Here is a 20,908-nt window from a genome sequence, read left to right on the forward strand (position 1 = left end):
CTCAAAGGCTGCATTTGGCCTGCAGGTGGCATCTTGGATGTCGATGCACCACTAAATGCTTTTTTGAAAGTCCACATATGCCTCATCCACTGCATTTTCCTTTTCAATTCCTCCTTTTATTTCTTCAAAGGAATCTGTAACGGTCGTCAGCCGTGACCTGCCTTTTTGAAATCTAGTTTTGATTAGATCACGTTTCCCAAAATACTTATGTAATTTCCTTCTGTATTTTAAGCCCTAGTAGTTTACCAGTAACTGAAGTAAGGCTAACTAGTCTGTGCAAAGTCCTGGCTTATCCTGTCTCCTTTTTTGGAAAAGAAGAAAATCAAATTTTCCTCAAATCAGTGCCTCTGCTATTTCTTTCATTGCTTCTGTCAGGGTTCTTAGATTAAGCCAAAGGATCCCAGTGATTTATCTACCTTAAGTTTAATTAACTTATTTAATACCATCTACTCTTTGAATAATAACCTCCACTAACTGTTATATACCCATCTTTACTGGTTCTTCAATCCCAATAGCTATCTACTCTGAAAACTAAAGCAAAGTATTTATTTTGTATCTCTGCCAGTTCCTCAATTTCTACTACAAACTTGCTTATTTTGTCTCTTAATGGTTCTATCCCAATTTAGATTTTTTTTTTAGATTTAGAGATACAGCACTGAAACAGGCCCTTCAGCCCACCGAGTCTGTGCCGACCATTAACCACCCATTTATACTAATCCTACACTAATCCCATATTCCTACCACATCCTCACCTGTCCCTATATTTCCCTACCACCTACCTATACTAGTGACAATTTATAATGGCCAATTCACCTATCAACCTGCAAGTCTTTTGGCTGTGGAAGGAAACCGGAGCACCCGGAGGAAACCCACGCAGACACAGGGAGAACTTGCAAACTCCACACTGGCAGTATCCAGAATTGAACCCGGGTCGCTGGAGCTGTGAGGCTGCGGTGCTAACCACTGCGCCACTGTGCTTTTGTGCCCATAGAAAGGCTTTTTTTTGCTATATTTCTTTGACACACCCTCTTTGCTTTTCTAACATTCCTTTCTGTAGTTTTCCTATATTGTTTACAGTTTGTTCTGGCTGTCTTTTTATTATCTGCTCTATAAGCACTAAATGCCTTTTTTTAGTTTTAAATTTGTTCTAGTTTCCTTTTATGGCACCACAGCCTTTGATACACTCTCTTACTCTTTAAGTGTGAAGTGATGCATTTTGGTAGGAAGAATGAGGAGGGGCAATATAAAATCAAGGGGCTGCAGAAGTAGAGGGAACCTTGGGATATATGTGTACAAATCATTGAAAGTGGCTTGGCAGTTTGAGAAATTGGTTAGTAAAGCATATGAGATCCTGGGCTTTATAAATAGGGGCATAGAGTACAAAAGCAAGGAAGTTATGACGAATCTGTATAAAACACTGGTTCAGCCTCAAGTGGACATCATAGAGAGGGTGAAGAATATTCTGCAGGGGCAAGTGTGTGAGCCAGTATCAAAGAATAGCAAGGGCAGGTGTTGAGGTCCTATGGTCAAATTTTCAGGAGCTAGGAAGGAAGTTTAAAAACTAGGTCCTCGAAATTAGTAATCTCCGGATTACTACCAGTGGCACACCCCAGCAAGAGTAGAAATAGGAAGGTAGTGAGGATCAATGCATGGCTTGAGGCATGGTGTAGGAGGGAGGTCTTCAGATCCTGTCTTTCAGCACATCATTAACATACCGTTTGCCTTTGCTCCATGACCTTCTGTTATTCTCTGTGACCTTGTTCTGTCAACACCTCTTTTGTTATCTCTTGCCTCACCCTCGCTTTACTTGCTTAAAACCTTTTACGTTTCTAATATCTGACAGTTCTGATGAAGGGTCACTGACCTGAAACATTAACTCTGTTTCTCTCTGCACAGATGCTGCCAGACCTGCTGAGTATTTCCAGCATTTCTTGTTTGTGATTCAAAAATCTGTCTGTCTCAGCCTTAAATATACTCAACAATGGAGCAGCCACAACCCTCAGAGGTAGATAATTCCAAAGATTCACAACACTCTTGAGTATTGGAATTTCTCCTCATCTTCGTCCTAAACAATCGACCTGAGATTCCCCAGCTAAGGGAAACAACCTCTCTTGTATGCTTGTATGTTTCAATGAGATCACCTCTGATTCTTCTAAACTCCAGAGTATAGACCCAATTTACTCAAACTCTCATCATAGGACAACCCGCTCATCCCAGGAACAATCTAGTGATCCTTTGCTGTACTGCCTCCTAAGCAAGTGTATCCTTCCTTAGATATGGAGACCAAAACTGCACACATAAGAATCCTAAGAAATCAGAGCAGCAGTAGGCCATTCGGCCCCTCAAGCCTGCCCCGCCATTCAATAAGATCATGGCTGATCTGCTCCAGACCTCAACTCCTCTTTTGTGCCAGCTCCTCATTGCCCTCAACTCCCCGATATTTCAAAAATCTATCTACCTCCTCTTTAAATACTTAGTGATCTAGCCTGCACAACCCTCTGGGGTAGAGAATTCCAGACAGTCACTACTGTCTGAGAGAAGAAATTCCTTCGCATCTCAGTTTTAAATGAGTGTCCCCCTATTCTGTAACTATGTCCCCTAGTTCGAGATTCCCCCACTAGTGGAAACATCTTCTCAACATCTACCCTGTCGAGCCCCCTCAGAATCTTGTACGTTTCAATAAGATCACCCTCATTCTTCTAAACTCTAATGAATAAAGGCCTCACCTGTTTAGCCGTTCTTGATGAGTCAACCCCTTCATCCCAGGAATCAGCCTAGTGAATCTCTTTTGAACTGCATGCAATGCCAGTATATCCTTTCTTAAATATGGGGACCAAAACTGTACACAGTACTCCAGGTGCAGCCTCACCAACACCCTGTACAGTTGTAACAAGACTTCTTTATTTTTAAACTCCAACCCCCTAACAATAAAGGCCAAAATTCCTTTTGCCTTCTGAATTACTTGCTGCACCTGCATGCTAACCTTTTGTGTTTCATGCACAAGAGCATCCAGATCCCTCTGCGCTGCACTTTTTTGAAGTTTCTCTCCATTTAAATAATAATCTGCCTTTTGGCTCTTCCTACCAAAGTGCATGATCTCACACTTCCCTACATTAAACTCCATCTGCCAAGATTTTGCCCACTCACTCAACCTATCTAAATCCCCTTGCAGATTCCTTATGTCCTCATCACAACATGCCTCTCACCTATTTTTGTATCATCAGCAAATCTAGATATATTACACTCTGCCCCCTCCTCCAAGTCATTAATATAGAAAGTAAATAATTGAGGCCCTAAGACTGATCCTTGTGGCACTCCACTAGTTAACGTCTTTCCAACCTGAAAAAGACCCATTAATCCCGACTCTCTCTCTTCTGTGAGATAACCAATCCTCAATCCATGCTAATACATTACCCCCAATACTGTGAGCTCCTATCTTGTGCAATAATCTTTTATGTGGCACCTTACTGAATGCCTTCTAGAAATCCAAATACACTACATCTACCAGTTCCCCTTTATCAACTCTGCTTGTTATATCCTCAAATAACTCTGGAAAATTTGTCAAACATGATTTCCCTTTCACAAAACCATGTTGACTCTGTTTGATTGCGTTAAGCTTTTCTTAATGTCCTGCTATTTCTTCCTTAATAATGGACTCCAGCATTTTCCCAACGACCGATATTGGGCTGACTGGCCTATAGTTTCATGTTTTTTGTCTCCCTCCCTTCTTGAACAGGGGTGTCACATTAGCGGTTTCCCAATCTGCTGGGACCCGCCTGAAATCCAGTGAGTTCCGGAATATTTCGACCAATGCCTCCACTATCTCTGCAGGCCATCAGATCCTGGCGACCTTTCTGCCTATAGTCCCATTAGTTTGTCGAATACTTTGCCCCTCGTGATAGAGACTGTTACAAGATCTTTCCTCCCATTAGCTCCTTGCTTATCTGATATCTGTGGGATGTTTATAGTGTCCTCCACCGTGAAGACTGATGCAAAATATTGGTTTAAAATATCTGCCATTTCCCTGTTTCCCAGTCAAAAAGAAGGACTCATTTCCCATTATCAATTCTCCAGTCGCATCCTCCAAGGGTTCCACGCTCACTTTAGCTACTCTCTTTTTATATACCTGTAGAAGCTCATGCTGTTTGTTTTTCTATTTCTTGCCAATTTACTTTCATGATCAGTTTTCTCCCTCTTTATTAGATTTTTAGTCATCCACTGCTGGTTCCTAAAAAAAATTCCTGATCCTCTGGCCTACCACTAGTTTTCACCGCTTTGATTACCTTAGTTTTTGATTTGATACTCTCCTTGACTGCCTTTGTTAACCACGGGTGCTTCATCCTTTTCATCGAGTCTTTTTTGACTGGAATAAATTTTTGCTGAGCGTTAAGAAATATCTGTTTAAATGTCTGCCACTGACCTTCCCCTTAGTCTATTTTCCCAGCCCGCTTTAGACAACTCTTTCATCATACCTCTGTAATTGCCCTTGTTTAAGTTGAGGACGCTGGTTTGAGACCTGAGTTGCTCGCCCTCAAACTGAATTTGAAATTCTACCATGTTGTGATTGCTACCCCTTAGAGGATCCTTAACTACAATATCTCTTCTTAATCCTACCTCACTGCACATTTCTAGATCAAAAATAGCCAGTTCCTGGGTAGGTTCTGAAAAGTATTGCTCTAAGTAACAATCCCTGATGCACCCTGCAAATTCATCTTCCATGTTACCTCTGTCAATCTGATTTGTCCAGTCAATATGCAGATTAAAATCACCCATGACAATTGTAGTGCTCTTCTTACACGTCTCCATTATTTCCCTATTTAAATTTTGTCCTACAGTGAGGCAACTCTTCAGAAGCCTATTGACTACTCCCACCGTGACTTCTTCCCCTTGCTATTCCTTATTTCCACCCAAACTGATTCCACATCACGATCTATTGCACCGATATCACTACTCACCACCACGCTGATACCTTCCTTTTATTAACAAAGCTACCCCACCTCATTTTCCTTTTTGCCTATTTTTCTGAAATGTCGAATACCCTTGAATATTGAGTTCCCAGTCTTGGTCACCCTGCAACCACGTCTCTGTAATAGCTATCAAGCCATATTCATTTATTTCTATTTGTTATGTCAACTCATCTATCTTGTTACAAATGCTGTGTGCATCCAGGTAAAGAGCCTTAAGCTTTGACTTTTTACCATTATTACACATTCTGGTTCTAATATCTACTGCACTCTTCTGCTTATATTTTCTGCCCCTTCCTGTCACACTTTGATTAGTGTTCGCCTGTTCACTACCCTGCACCTCTGCTCTCTCATTTCTTTTTGATTTTTTAAACTTCCCTCCAATTGACCCCTCCCCTCCCCCCCCCCCCCCACTAATTAATTTAAAGTCCTATCTACAACCTTAGTTATACAATTCGCCTGGATACTGGTCCCAGTATGTTTCAAATGAAACCCGTCCCAACGGAACAGCTCTCTCCTTCCCCAGTAGTGGTGCCAGTGCCCCATGAATCAGAACCCATTTCTCCCACACAAATCTTTGAGCCAAGCATTTACACCTCTAATCTTATTTACCCTATGCCAATTTGCACATGGCTCAGGTAGTAATCCGGAGATTATTACCTTTGAGGTTCTGCCTTTTAATTTAGCCCCAAGCTTCTCATAGTCCCTCAGCAGATCCTCTTTGCTCGTCGTTGGTACTTATGTGGACCACGACAACTGGATCCTTTCCCTCCCATCCAAGTTCCTCTCCAGCCCAGAAGAGATGTCCTTAACCTTGCCAGCAGGTAGGCAACACAGCCTTCGGGACTCACTGTCTTTGCTGCAGAGAACAGTATCTATTCCCCTAACTATGCTATCCCCCTATTACTACATTTCTCTCTTCTCTTCCCCCCCCCCCCCCCCCCCCATTTGAATGGCACTCTGAATCACAGTGCTGTAGTCAGTTCGCTCATCCTCCCTGCTGTCTGTGCCCTTGTCCACGCCGGGAGCAAGAACCTGGTAACTATTGGATAAGGGGACTGGCTGAGGCTCCTGCAAAGCTAAATTCTGGATGCCTATACCTGCCTCACTCGCAGTCTCACCCTCCTGTCCCTGACCACGGTCCAAATATGATGTAATTAATCTAAGGGGTGTGATTGTCTCCTGAAACACAATGTCCAGGTAACTCCCTCCCTTATGTGTTGCAGTGTCCGCAGCTCAGACTCCAGCTCATCAGCTCTGAGCTGAAGGTCCTCGAGCAGCCAACACTTGCAGATGTGGCCACCGTGGATCGCACCGGTGCCACCAGCTCCCATTTACTACAGCTGCAACACATCGCCTGCCCAGCCCACTATTCTATTTAATTAATTAATTTGGATGTTAATATTTGGATCTTTGATGCTATGTTTGAATTAAAAGTACCTGTTTAAACATCAATTGTAATTAATACTTCTAGTCCTGCTCTGTATTTATACTCTTGTTGTACTACCACGATTGAAAAATTTTTAATTACCCAGCTCCTAATTTGAACCAATACCTCCCTCCGCCTCAGTTTTTAGTTATCATGCTAATGAATCGATCAAGTCTTATTTTATATTTGATTAACTTAGATTAACCGGCCTGCTTCTGTTTCCCCACGCTCTCTGTTGATTGTGACGTCACTTTTCGATTTTTTTTTGATTTGCCTTGGAACCTCCCGCTCCTCTCCCACTGCTTCTCTCTGAATTGCCAAGGTTCTAGGTTACCTTTTGAATGCTGTCCTCTCCCGCTGCTTCTCTCCGAATCTCCGAGGTTCTGGCGCACTTTTTGAATGCTCTCCTTTCCTGCTGCTTCTCTCCGAATCTCCGAGGCAGTGTAAATTCCGCTCACAGATGAGCCAGAGATCTTGATTACGATGAGAACCAGGAACCCAGATCAAAGACCCTTTTGAAAGCAGCGTACAAGGTTGTGACACCAAAAGGGTTTTGCTCTTAGACGGGAACCAGGGGCTCTGAAATGCAAATCCAAGTTGCAATTGTTAACACCTGGAAACAAAGGAAGGCCCAGATGGTTTTGCTATGATTAGACTTACGGGCCAGGGTTTTGTCTTGGTGACAGGGTCTCGACCACTGGCAAAAGCGCCGGCGAGAGGCCCACGCCACCTCCTCTGGTGAAGGTCCACTATATCAGTACCAATTAGGCACTTAAGCAGACAGCGGCGGGTCATCCCCAGGATCAAGGACTCCAGCAGCAGAAGTCCCACCTGCTTAGAGCTACTGGCCAGTCACCATGGAGGTGGTGGCTGCTGCCAGTAGAGCACTCACCCAAGGCCCTGGACCCAGTCCACAGGTAAGTCCCAGCAGGAGGTATTTTGCTGTGTGCCGGTTGTGGTGGAGGAGGGTACAGAGGGGCAAATGTCGGGGGGGGGGCGTAGGTGGGTAGCTCTCAGCAGGCGCCCCTTCCCCATGCCGGGTCCATCATTCAGGCACTGGGTGCCTTTTAACGAAGGATACCCTCTCCCAAGAGATAGCAAGTAACAAGCACAGGTTTGCTTGACGTGCTCCCTGTGCGGCGACTGGCATGCCCGCCGCTGGGCTAAATTCGGCGGCAGCAGGATGAGGCCCTTAATTGGGCATTAATTGCCCACTTAAGTGCCTCAATTGGCGGTGGAGCGGGAAGACCATTCACAGGCCTTCCCACTCCGGACCTAATTTGGATGGAGGTGTGAAAGTAACGGGAAACTGCCTTGCCACCATCCCACCCATTTATATGCTCTCCCTGCCTCCAAACCCGACCTGTGGGAGGGCTTAAAATTCCTGCCAATGTCTCTGAGAATTGTGAACGGCAAATGACTCTTGACTTTTTGATCTGGATAAATTCAAGAGGCTTTCCTCAGTCTGGAGGCTGAAAGGAAGAAAGCAAGACCAACATGCAGAGCTGTGCAGCATAGAGAGAGAAAAAACTGCACTCGGGTCACCGATACAGTAAAAGGCTGCTAAGACTTGAACCCAATTTGAAAGTTGAGGTCTGCGGAAGAGAAAAGACCAACGGACTCACCAGAGATTGCCATATTTAAGGAAGTCCAGGTCAAATGTGCTTGGAAGAAGTGAGTGAAGAGGACATTGGCTTTGAGAAGAACTGGGAGATCAAACCCATTGCAACTGGGAGGAGTTTGAAACTTTTAACTGCAAGGATGGAAAAAAGACTGATGGGGCGGTGATTGGCCGGGTTGGTCTTGTCCTGCATTTTATGTATAGGACATACCTGGGCAATTTTCCACATTGCAGGGTAGATACCAGTGTTGTAGCTGTACTGGAACAACTTGGCTAGGGGTGTTGCAAGTTCTGGAGTACAGGTATTCAGTACTATTGCTGGAATATTGTCAGGGCCCATAGCCTTTGCAGTATCCAGTGCCTTCAGTCGTTTCTTGATATCACGCAGAGTGAATCGAATTGGCTGAAGTCTGGCATCTGTGATGCTAGGGACTTCAAGAGGAGGCTGAGATGGATCATCAACTCGGCACTTCTGGCTGAAGATTGTTGCAAATGCTTCAGCCTTATCTTTTGCAGTGATGTGCTGGGTTCCCCCATCATTGAGGATGGGGATATTTGTGGAGCCATCTCCTCCAATTAGTTGTTTAATTGTCCACCACTATTCACGGCTGGATGTGGCAGGACTGACCATTGGTTATGGGATCGCTTAGCTCTGTCTATCGCATGCTGCATACGCAGTTTGGCACGCAGATAGCCCTGTGTTGTAGCTTCACCAGGTTGACACCTCATTTTGAGGTATGCCTAGTGCTGCTCCTAGCATGCCCTCCTGTACTCTTCATAAAACTAAGGTTGCTCTCCTGTCTTGATGGTAATGGTAGAGTGGGGGATATACTGGGCCATGAGGTTACAGATTGTGGTTGAGTACAATTCTGCTGCTGCTGATGGCCCACAGCGCCTCATGGACGCCTAGTTTTGCATTGCTAGATCTAATCGAAATCTATCCCATTTAGCACGGTGGTAGTGCCACACAACACGAAGGAGGGTATCCTCAATGTGAAGGTGGGACTTTGTCTCCACAAGGACTGTGCGGTGGTCACTCCTACCAATACTGTCATGGACAGATGCATCTGCAGCAGGCAGATTGGTGAGGACGAGGTCAAGTATGTTCTCCCCTCTTGTTGGTTCCTTCACCACCTGCGGCATACCCAGTCTAGCAGATATGTCCTTTAGGACTTGGCCAGCTCGGTCAGTATTGGTGCTACTGAGCCACTCTTGGTGATGGACATTGACGTCCCCACCTAGAGTACATTTTGTGCCCTTGTCACCCTCAGTGCTTCCTCCAAGTGCTGTTCAACATGGAGGAGTACTGACTCATCAGCTGAGGGAGGGCTGTAGGTGGTAATCAGCAGGAGGTTTCTTTGTCCATGTTTGACCTGATGCCATGAGACTTCATGGGGTCCAGAGTCGATGTTGAGGACTCCCAGGGCAACTCCCTCCCTATTGATGGTAATACAAAACACTGCAAGCTTGAGTGCATATCTTCTGGGGTAACAAAGAATGTGATCTAATAACGTTTTGATTAAGTTTTATATGGATACTTTCTCCTTTGCTTTATTCTGGAGTCTACAGGTTTTAAGATAAATAGGTTTTAATGTTGACGTCATAAATAACTTCAGAAAGTTATGAAGAAACAACTGAACAGAACACTTTAACGAGTCAACTGAAATGTTCAAGACTAAGATTGATAAATTTTTGTTAGATAAAATGATCTAGGATATGAAGCAAAGGAGGTTAAATGGCGTTGATGTGCCAATCAACTATAACCAAATAGAATGGTGGAATAGGTTTAAGGGGCTAAATGTTCCTCAATTCTTATGAGTAAAGATAACATTTGAGAGACCTTTTCACTAAAGGAAATACAATGTGGAAATTCGATTCATGGTTTTCACTTGGAAAGGGATCTCAGAGAGACCTTATATTGTTTAGAATGTGTGTTAATTTAATGCTTCAATTCTATTCCATTTTGAATGCATTTTAAGTTTTTATCAGATCACATTTAGACCTTTTGGGCTGAATTTTACGCCGCCACAGCAGGTCGGATGGTGTCGTGGGGGCGGCGTAAAGTTGAGCGGGAGGCTCCGGGTGGTCTACCCGCTCCGCTCCCGCCTCTGGTCAACGTTACGGTGGTCGGGAACCGGCCCACCCGCCTGAGGTCAATCAAGGCTCTTAACGGCCACTTAAGAGCCCTCGCCCGCCTCCATGGGTAATTTGCCTGTGGCAAGCGGGCGTGCTGGGGATGTGAAAGGCCGCCCAGCAATAGCTGCTGGCCTTTCCGCGCACCGGGACGGGGGGGCCATGGTAGTCGCACACAGGGTGCCTGATTGAGGGCTGCCCCCGCCTCCCAATTCACCTTGGGACCCAAGACACCCCCTCTCCCCAAACGACCACTCCAGCCTCACCAGGGAAAGACCAATCCCCCTTGTGAGGCAAGCCCAACTTATCTCGTCTCCAGGCTCCATGGCGTCGGCTGGGCTGCAGTCCCAGCAGTGGCCACCTCTCCCGCTGATTGCCCGGCAGCTCACTGAGGAGTGACCTCCTCCCTCAAGTGGGTGGAAGCCCTGTCTCGGGACAATTAAAGCCCGGGGACCCGTAAAATATGGGACGGATCCCCGGGTTGGGCGAAAGCAGATTCGCTACCGACTTTTACATTGGTGGCGAATTTCTGTCCGCCTAAGTTAAAATCCAGCCCTTTCAGTTTCCTCACCAAGGCTGTGAAGATTAAAGTGCTTGTGTAAGAGCCAGCCAGCAAATATGTAAAATTTGTCTAAACAGTAAGATAATTTGCTGCTAGGATTAAGGACCGCTTTGACAGATTTACACTGTATAAGCATAAAGAATTATTTGTTACACAATGTATTCTCAACTTTATTAGAAAATTATCCATCCACTGCCCTAAAGTTAATGCATATCAAAGTTTCTTCATCAAATATTGTTAAAACTGTAATGTGTATTTACAATCAAAATATTCTGCACAACAATGCATATGGAAAAAATGCTTTATGTATCTATTTTCATGCTTCATTTAAGCATAATAAGAGCACTAGAGGGCAGTATATAAACACTTTCTTGTGACAGGCCACAAGTTAAGTTTGAATGATATAGGGCCTTCAGTGCATTTGATCTCATCTTTTTCAGGATGCCATATATACCTTCTACCTATCACTGCATCTACTCTTTTCTCAAAAGAATCTGTCCACCTAGCAACTCATTCTGCATGTTGATTATCCTCTGTGAAGAATTATTTTCTGATACCTGTCCTAAATTTCAGTCACACCTCTGAACCTTTAAACTCTTGCCCAACTTGCCTGGCACATCTGAAAGTATTATTTCTGGTTAATTTTATCTGATAGATATCTTGCATAACTCCATGAGGTCTTTTCTGTAATTTTTTTGTCTCCTTTTGAGGTCAAACAGCTGTATTTGTCAAATCATTCTTCATAGTTCTGATACCAGGTTTTAAATTTGTTGCTTTTCTCTGCTCAGGGGACACAATAAGCACTGTGGTAATGTTACTGGACTCATGATCCAGAGGCTTTTAGCCCAACTATTTTGGCTGTATTCCAACTCAAGTCCTAGAGATCAAAGGATAAAATTCAGAGCCTAATTCATTCCACCACCGAGTGTCACACATAGCACTTTTAATCATTTGACTGGTAATTCAAGAGATAAATTGTTTTATGAGCCTATCATGATTTTCTGCTGACAGGCATATGATGTTTTAGAGGTGTGATCTCTTAAGGTTGACCTCTCTGAGGCTAGACTGTGAAGGGTGACAAATTTGAAAGGATGCACACAAGACACAAGAGTATTTAATTCTATAGATGTGTTAGATTGTCTGGAAAGATGCTATACCTCCATAATAGCAATCAATAGAGGAAAAATATACCACCTAGTTCATAAATGAAGACTGCTGTCATTAAATGCCCAACAGTATTTTAAATTTGCATAATTATCTTTGTTAAACTAACTTTGGTAAAGTGAAGATTATGGACATCATTACTAATCTTGTTTCTTTCATTTTAGGATATCGATGCAGTGATAGAGCAAGCTAAAAAGGTACAGTGTTATTTATTTCTATTAATCAATTCTTGCATTAAATAAAACACACAAAAAAATGTTAATTTCCACAAAAGCATCAAAGAATAAGTATTCCTAAATTGACATTTCTGGTATGGGGGTTACTGATACTAATCAGAATTTCCTCAGAGCTTCTCCAGCTTCACCGCCATAACTTCTTGGGAAATATGGTGGAATCCCCTGTTTACACACACAGTGGGGCTTCTGCCACACCTCCAGTGAAATTACAACAACTGAGTGTGAGCAGCTCTGAAGAAATTCCAGGTGTATGATTTAACACAACAATCTGCTAAGTGTGAATTTTACCCCATCTGGACCAATATTTTCAATGTGGTTAGCTTGCTGAGACTGCAACCACGTGTTTCTGCCCACTTGCAGGCTGGCCCTGTTACACAGACAGCTCATGGTACACTAAACAATGTAATAAACTCACTATCGTAACTGGCACTCTAGCTGATGTGGAGAAAAGTGTGAAAAGGCTGGTTAGCACCTGAGCTACCATGCCTGTTGAATGTGTAGTCTTTAATTAGAGCTGAGCAGCAGTGTTTCTATTTTTGATTGCATCTTGCAGGCTTATATACAGCTGTTGCTGATGTGAGGATGGTTGTCAATTACAGCAATTCTTGTTCTTTACAGGCTGGACTTCTAGCTCTTGTAGCAGTAGCAGAGCATTCTGGAGAATTTGAAAGGCTAATAGAACTTTCAGACAAGTATGTATATTATACCTTTTACACATTATTTGTAAAATATCCAAGCCCTAAAGCCTCTCTGATAATTCATTTGGTAAAGGTACTATGTGATGTGGTACTGAATCATATAGACTAGGCAGGTCTTATGTTTGATTCCAGGTTTATACTGAGATAGCTAACCTCAGCTGCAATTTTGCAGAGATGCTACTTTTGGCCTCATTATCATTGAGCTATGAACAAGGAAAAAAAATCAGCAAACACCCCTGCACTTGATTGCTATCTAGCGTCCCCTGAAGGAAAACGTGTATGAGCATTGGATGATGAAATTCCCTTTAGCCAAATGACCCATCAACACTCACATGAAGAATGGCCTCTTAACTGAGGAACTAGAGGATTGCACCATTGGCAGAACTCAGCAACAGAAAATCTCCAAGTTATTCTGTTTCCTTCATGTACATATTCCTTTTAAACTTGTATTGAATGACACTGTGTGCTGCTTACCTTGACCTTTAAATTCAGATTTGATTCAGATCTGTCAGTGTAGGTACCTGTTTTGAAGTGTTCACTTCTGATGGTTTTTAAAGGGACGGGAAGAAAAACGTTAATCCAAAACTGTTAATTAAAGTGCTAATTGTGTCCCATGGTGGCAGTATTTATGTTTTTACAGTTATAGAAGGCAGCCACAATTTTATTTTTTCAAAGGACTCAGGTGCCCAGATAAAACTAACTACAAGTCTGCTTAACACTCCTGAGTTTAAAGACCAAAATAACATGGCATGTAACCATTTGGGGATCAATTAAATAGTGCTCAGCCTGTACTTGAAGGAAATCACTTGGGCTATGATTCATGGTGAAGATATATCTTGACGTTACGTGAACCATTACTAAAAACTATATATTCAGTGTTGAAATTGCAATGTAATTGTATCCCCAAACCCATCTAAATTTGGCCTCCTGTGCAATGCCCCTTTCTTTGCCTCGGCTTTGGTGGCCATGTTTTCTGCTGCCTTAACTTCCCTACTTATATACGAGGGATAAATTTAAAAAGGGAGGGAAGAGAGAAAACTGGGAACTACAGACCTGTTAGTCTTGCATCAGTAGTAGGGAAAATGTTAGAATCTATTCTCAAGGATGTGATAAATGGACACTTGGATGATAATCTGATTGGGCATAGTCAAAATAGATTTATGAATGAGAAATCATGTTTGACGAACCTGTTGGAGTTTTTTGAGGATGTTACTAACAGAATTGATAAAGGGGAGTTGGTGGACGTAGTATGCTTGGATTTTCAGAAGGTTTTTGATGAAGTCCCCCACAGGAGGTTGGTTAGCAAAATTAAAGCACATGAGATAAGAGGTTATATATAGGCATGGGTTAAGGATTGGTTAACAGGCAGAAAACAGAGAGTAGGAATAAACGGGTCATTATTGTGTTGGCAGGCTGTGACTAGTGGGGTACCACAAGGATCAGTACTTCGGCCCCAGCTGTTCACAATATATATCAATGATTTGGATGTGGGGACCAAATTTAATATTTCCAAGTCTGCAGATGACACAAAACTAAGTGGGAATGTGTGTTGTGAGGAAGATGCAAAGCGGCTTCAAGGGGATTTGGACAGGCTAAGTGAGTGGGCAAGAACGTGGCAGATGGAATATAATGTGGAAAAATGTGAGGTTATTTATTTTGGTAGGAGGAATAGATGTGCAGAGTATTTCTTAAATGGTAAGAGATTGGAAAGTGTAGATGTACAAAGGGGCCTGGGTGTCCTCGTCAATAAGTCATTGAAAGCTAACATGCAGATGCAGCAAGCAATCAGGAAGGCTAATGGTATGTTAGCCTTTATTGCAAGAGGATTTGAGTAGAGGAGTAGGGAAGTCTTGCTTCAATTGTATAGAACCTTGGTTAGACTGCACCTGGAGTACTGTGTGCAGTTTTGTTCCCCTTACCTTAGAAAGGATATTATTGCCATAGAGGGAGTGCAACAAAGGTTCACTTGACTTATTCCTGGGTTGGCGGGACTGTCCTATGAAGAGTAATTGGGGAAACTGGGCCTGTATTCTCTAGAGTTTTGAAGAATGAGAGGTGATCGCATTGAAACCTACAAAATACTTAAAACGATAGACAGGGTAGATGCAGCTAAGATGTTTCCCCTGGTTGGGATGTCTAGAACCAGAGGACACAATTTCAAATAAGGGGGAAACCCCTTAGGACAGAGATGAGGAGAAATTTCTTTACTCAGAGGGTTGTGAATCTTGAAATTCTCTACCCCAGAGAGCTATGGAAGCTCAGTCATTGAGTATGTTTAGGTAGAGATGGACAGTTTTCGAAATACCAGTGACATGAAGTGATATGGGGATGGTGTGGGAAAGAGGCATTGGAGCGGATGATCAGCCGTGATCTAACTGAATGGCCGCGCAGACTCAATGGGCTGAATGGCCTACTCCTGCTCCTATGTTCCTTCCTAAACCTCTGCACATTCCTCTTCCCCTTTAAGACCTTTTGACCAAGCTTTTTGTCGCTCCATTTAATATCATCATCTTTAACTCAGCATCCTTTCTTTTTTAGAATTACACCTCTGTAAATCACCTTGGGACATTTTTCTCCTGTAAAGGTTGAATATAAATACAAGTTCTTGTAATACTCAGTTTCGTAGTCATGAAATGTTTGAATGGAATCATGCAAATTTGTATTTCTATGTTCTTAAATTCAGGAAAAATTCAAATAACTGCAAATCTATCAGCATGATTAAAATTTCTTTGCATTTCAAACTGACTTATGAAAACAGGTCATGTGGCTAAATAGTAAGTAACATAAGAGTACCACAAAGGCAAAATGACTTGCTTGATAGAAGGAAGGTTACATTATTTCATTTGGCAGTCCAAGTTAATGTGTCATCCTCTTGAGCTGCATCATGGCATGCCCAATCCATTTGGAACAAAGACATATTTAGTAACAAGTTAATGTAATCTTGAATCAAATTTTATGAGAAAGCTAAACTAATAAATAGCACATGGCAGCCATTTCAAAGGTAATAACCTTTTGACATTTTCAGTACTACTTTTCAATTTTCTGCCTCTTCAAGATGTTGACACTTTCGGACACTATTCCTTAGGGTACTCTTCCTTTGGTTTTAGCAGCTCGTACAATCAGATTCACCAGAAGGGTGAATGTTCAAAGTAAACTAGTTGCAACAGCAGTGAACCTCAATGAAAAAAACACAGCCAAAGCAAGTGTTTTGCCATTGGCACACATCACTGACATGAAACAGCATAGATTAATCCTTTTGAGTACTGAATGTCTTGGAACATGCGTGTTTGGTAACTGCCAAAAATAAATCTGGCAGCTCCTTTGATTCAATGGCCAGTCTTCATATGTGAGCCTTGACCATATTCGAAGGCTGTTAAACCATTGGAGACATCACACCAGGGCTTCACCCTCCTCTCATTGTAGAAATGAAAATCAGGCAGTTTCCGTAATGGTCAGCCTATCGTAATCCTCCCAGACATCAAGCTGAAAATCTACCCCGGTTTCCACACACTTGCACTTGCCAGAGGTAGTTATTGGTTAAAGATAAGACATTGCTAATTTCTGCCCCTCTCCCAGAAAGGAGAAAATTGACTGATATTTGCTGTCAAGGGCCGTTGTAGTGCTTCCACCATTGTTCTGGCTGAGATGGCATCAAACCACAAACCATGAATTCTACCTGGGATCATCCTGGTCTGTTTGGTTCATTATCTCACCATATGGTACATTTACATTAAGAGTCATTAAGATGCACAGTGCTCCTAAAGGACTTTGGATTGGAATGTTAATAGCAGAAATTTTTCTTCAGTAAGATAAATGATGGAATATCTAGTACAGGTTTGTCTACAATTTAGTGCTGTGGCTTTCCATTACTCATCATTTTCTTTCTCCCAATATTATGACTAATATGTCTGGTCCTGGTTGCTCTCCATCCTGTGTTATCACAAATCCCACATTTGTATACAAAGCGTCCATCTAATTGTCTCACCTAGTATGACAAATACTTTTAAATGTTCGTTTATGGTTATTTGGTCTTATTGTTCCTCCCCACTCTGTGTTATCACCAATCCCACATTTTTACACAAGGTGCCTATCTATTGGCTCCCCTAATATCACAATTACTATTAATTATTTTACTGTTATTCAATCACATCGTTCCTCTCCACCATGTGTTTATTCCAATTGCATATTTTTATACAGGATACCTATCTAATTGTCTCCCATAATACCATAAACATTCTTAATTACTCTTTTATTGTCCTTTACTCAATTTGCAGAGGTAAACATAGATTCAAAATCCTTTGTTTTGATGATGCTCCTTTCTAACTAGTGCAGAAGACAGCCTATATAGGCCATGTCAAAACTTGAGCAATGGTATGGGATGCTGATGGTACAGAAATACATCACTGTTAACAAATCCAGTCACTGAATCTATAAAGTTTGCAAATGCAATCTAGAAGCATACTGAGCTCTGACCAGACAACAAAATCATTGTTCCTTTGATTTCAGACAAGGATTTAACTGAAGTTGCAATTTGGGCCAAATGTTTTTGTGGTATCCTGGCAGGTTATCCTGGCTGATATGATCTGTGTGTCATGATCATATTTCACAATTTGGCCTATTCCAGTTTGAACAGAAACAGAGAGCTAGCTATATAATGGAATGGATGAAAGCACTTTGTGTTGTGCATTGAGCTTTATATCAAAGAAAGCTCACAGATTTGACTTCTGGTCTAAGGTAAGTTATTGATTTAAGCCAGGATGATAGTGGAAGCACACCATTTGGTTTTGGTGTTCCCAGGGTAGGAAGGAAAAGTGTGATGGCTGTCCAGTGACTTCTGCTGGGAGAGTATGCATGCATAAATGTTGGGAGAAGACGAGATTAAACTCAGTTCTGACACGCCAGTTCTGACATTCATTAATTAGTGTTTAGCATGAATGATTTTGATGGCCTGCTGGTGCTCATGGAACTGTACCCAGTATGAATCATTGACTTTCTAAAAATAAAAACAGTAGTTTTCAGCAAGGCCACTCAGAGATCTAAAATTAACTTGTGTTTGAGAAAAACGTTTAATCATTTGTCCCATAGTGTATCTTTTTGACAGTTTTCACTTTATTTATTTGAAGGATCTTTAGCTGTAATTTTGTAGGATAGAATGTTCTTTTGATAAAATGAGCGATAGAGTAGTTGAAGCACATTTTCTTAATTCTGGTTATTCTTTCCTGTATAACTCATTTACCTGTGGTTGTTAGTATCAGTGATTTACTGTTTTGAACAGTTGGTTTTCACAATTCCTCCCTGTCCTGTTCCATCCTTTTGCTGCCTTTTGCACATTTTGTAAAGTTGCATGTAGATTCACACTTCTCTGTTATGAAGATGCTACTTTCTCAGCGGTGTGGAGAAAACCACCCATACCATCCTGTCAGAACTTGCACAGTATTGAATGATGTCAGGAAATATTTAAATTTGTTCTGCCATGAGCAGGTTAATATTGCAAACAGATACAGACACAGAATCCGCATTCTTTGAAAATATAATCCGGGAGCATATACTCCTTTCTAACTAGTGTAGAGAGGACGGCCCATATAGGCCATGTCAAAACTTGAGCAATGCTACGGGACGCTGATTGTGCAGAAATACCAGTGAAGCAGGGGAGCTCCAGTATAGGTAAAGCACTTTTACTACTCCAAGATAGTAATGATGAAAGGTCACAGACCTATTAACTCTGTTTCTCTGTCTCCACAGATGCTGCCAGACCTGCTAAGTATTTCCAGCACTTTGTTTTTATTTCTGATTGCCAGCATCTGAAATTTTGCTTTTATTTATATACTACTCCAAGCATGCTTTTGACACCAAGATCAAAGTAGGCCTCTCTCAGCATATGGACATAGAGTCAATTACAGTACAGGAGGCGGCCATTCAGCCCGTCAAGTCCATGCTGGCTCTCCATGGAGTCAGTCCCACTCCCCGGCTCAATCCCTGTAGCCCTGCCAGTCTATTTCTTTCAGGTGGCCATCCAACATCCTCTTGAAGTCATTGATTGTCTTTGCTTCCACCATCCTTGTGGGCAGCGAGCTCCAGATCATTGCATAAAAAAGTGCTTCCTCATATTCCCCTTGCATCTTTTGCCCAAAACTTTCAATATATGTCCTCTAGCCCTTGTACCATTTGTTAATGGGAACAAATTTTCCTTGTCTAACTTATCTAGCCTGTCATAATATTCTACATTTCTATTAAATCTCTCCTCGATCTCCTTTATTCCAAGGAGAACAAACCCAGCTTTTCCAGCCTTACCTTGTAGCTAAAATCCTCCATCCATGGAACCATTCTAATAAATCTCCTCTGCACCTGCTCAAGGACCCTCACATCCTTCTTGAAATGTGGCAGCCAGAACTGGATGCAGTACTCCAGTTGGGGCCTCACCAGAGCTTTATAAAGGTTCAGCATAACTTCCCTGCTTTTGTACTCAATGCCTCTATTTATGAAGCCCAAGATCCCATATGCTTTACTAACCACTCTCTCAATATGTCCTGCCACTTTCTAAGATCTATGCACATGCACCCCCAGGTCCCTCTGTTCCTGCACACTCTTTAAAACTGTGCCATTAAGTATATATTGCCTCTTCCATATTCCTTCTGCCAAAATACATCACCTCACATTTGTCAGTATTAAATTCCATCTGCCGCCTATGTATGGCCTGTTGCAGGCAGTTCATATCATCCTCGCTGTTTGCCACACCTCCAAGTTTGGTGCCATCAGCAAATTTTGAGATTCTGCTCTGTATTCCAAAATCCAGTTCATTTATATGCATCAAAAAAAGTAGTGGTCCCAGCACTGACCCTTTGGGAACACCACTGTCTACCATCTTCCAGTCTGAAAAGCAACCATTTACTACGACTTGCTGTTTTATGTCTATAAGATGATTTCTTTTTAATCCAGTTGGACACTGACCCTTCTATTCCATGAGTTTCAATTTTCTTAACCAGCCTTTTATTTGGAACCTTATCAAATGCTTTTTTAAAATCCATATAAACAACATCCAGCACATTCCCTTCATTAACCTTCTCTGTTATTTCATCAACAATTCAGTTAGATTTATCAAACATGATCTGCCTTTTACAAATCCATGCTGACTATAATTAACTTGAACTTCTCTAAGTGTCCATTGATATTTTCCCTGATTATAGTTTCTAAAACTTTAACAACCACTGAGACTTGGTTGAGGGAAGGGCATGATTGGCAACTAAATATCCCAGGATATCGATGTTTCCAGCGGGATAGAGAGGGAGGTAAAAGGGGTGGAGGAGTTGCAGTACTGGTCAAAGAGGATATCACAGCTGTGCTGAAGGAGGGCACTATGGAGGACTCGAGCAGTGAGGCAATATGGGCAGAACTCAGAAATAGGAAGGGTGCGGTAACAATGTTGGGGTGCGGTAACAATGTACTACAGGCCTCCCAACAGCGAGCGTGAGATAGAGGTACAAATATGTAAACAGATTATGGAAAGCTGTAGGAGCAACAGGGTGGTGGTGATAGGAGATTTTAATTTTCCCAACATTGACTGGGATTCACTTAGTGTTAGAGGTCCAGATGGAGCAGAATTTGTAAGGAGCATCCAGGAGGGTTTTCTAGAGCAGTATGTAAATAGTCCAACTCGGGAAGGGGCCATATTGGACCTGGTGTTGGGGAATGAGCCCGGCCAGGTGGTTGAAGTTTCAGTAGGGGACTACGTTGGGAATAGTGATCACAATTCCGTAAGTTTTAGAATACTCATGGACAAAGACGAGAGTGGTCCCAAAGGAAGAGTGCTAAATTGGGGGAAGGCCAACTATACCAAAATTCGGCAGGAGCTGGGGAATGTAGATTGGGAGCAGCTGTTTGAAGGTAAATCCACATTTGATATGTGGGAGGCTTTTAAAGAGAGGTTGATTAGCGTGCAGGAGAGACATGTTCCTGTGAAAATGAGGGATAGAAATGGCAAGATTAGGGAACCATGGATGACAGGTGAAATTGTGAGACTAGCTAAGATGAAAAAGGAAGCATACATAAGGTCTAGGAGGCTGAAGAAAGACGAAGCTTTGAAAGAATATCGGGAATGTAGGAC

The 20,908-nt window shown here is 42.3% G+C and overlaps 1 protein-coding gene across 7 annotated transcripts in view; it reads left to right on the plus strand.

The window, feature by feature from the left end:
- tatdn3 (TatD DNase domain containing 3) overlaps positions 1-20,908 on the plus strand; it is a 68,601-nt gene that overhangs the window by 8,547 nt on the left and 39,146 nt on the right. For all 7 annotated transcript variants that reach the window (XM_068045000.1, XM_068044997.1, XM_068044995.1 and 4 more), the window contains exons 2-3: positions 12,038-12,070; positions 12,728-12,801. In XM_068045000.1, coding sequence (XP_067901101.1) covers positions 12,038-12,070; positions 12,728-12,801 — 107 coding nt within the window. The remainder of the gene's footprint in view (positions 1-12,037; positions 12,071-12,727; positions 12,802-20,908) is intronic.

The sequence above is a fragment of the Heterodontus francisci genome, chromosome 13 (genome assembly GCF_036365525.1).
Source record: "Heterodontus francisci isolate sHetFra1 chromosome 13, sHetFra1.hap1, whole genome shotgun sequence".
NCBI classification, from domain to species: Eukaryota; Metazoa; Chordata; class Chondrichthyes; order Heterodontiformes; family Heterodontidae; genus Heterodontus; species Heterodontus francisci.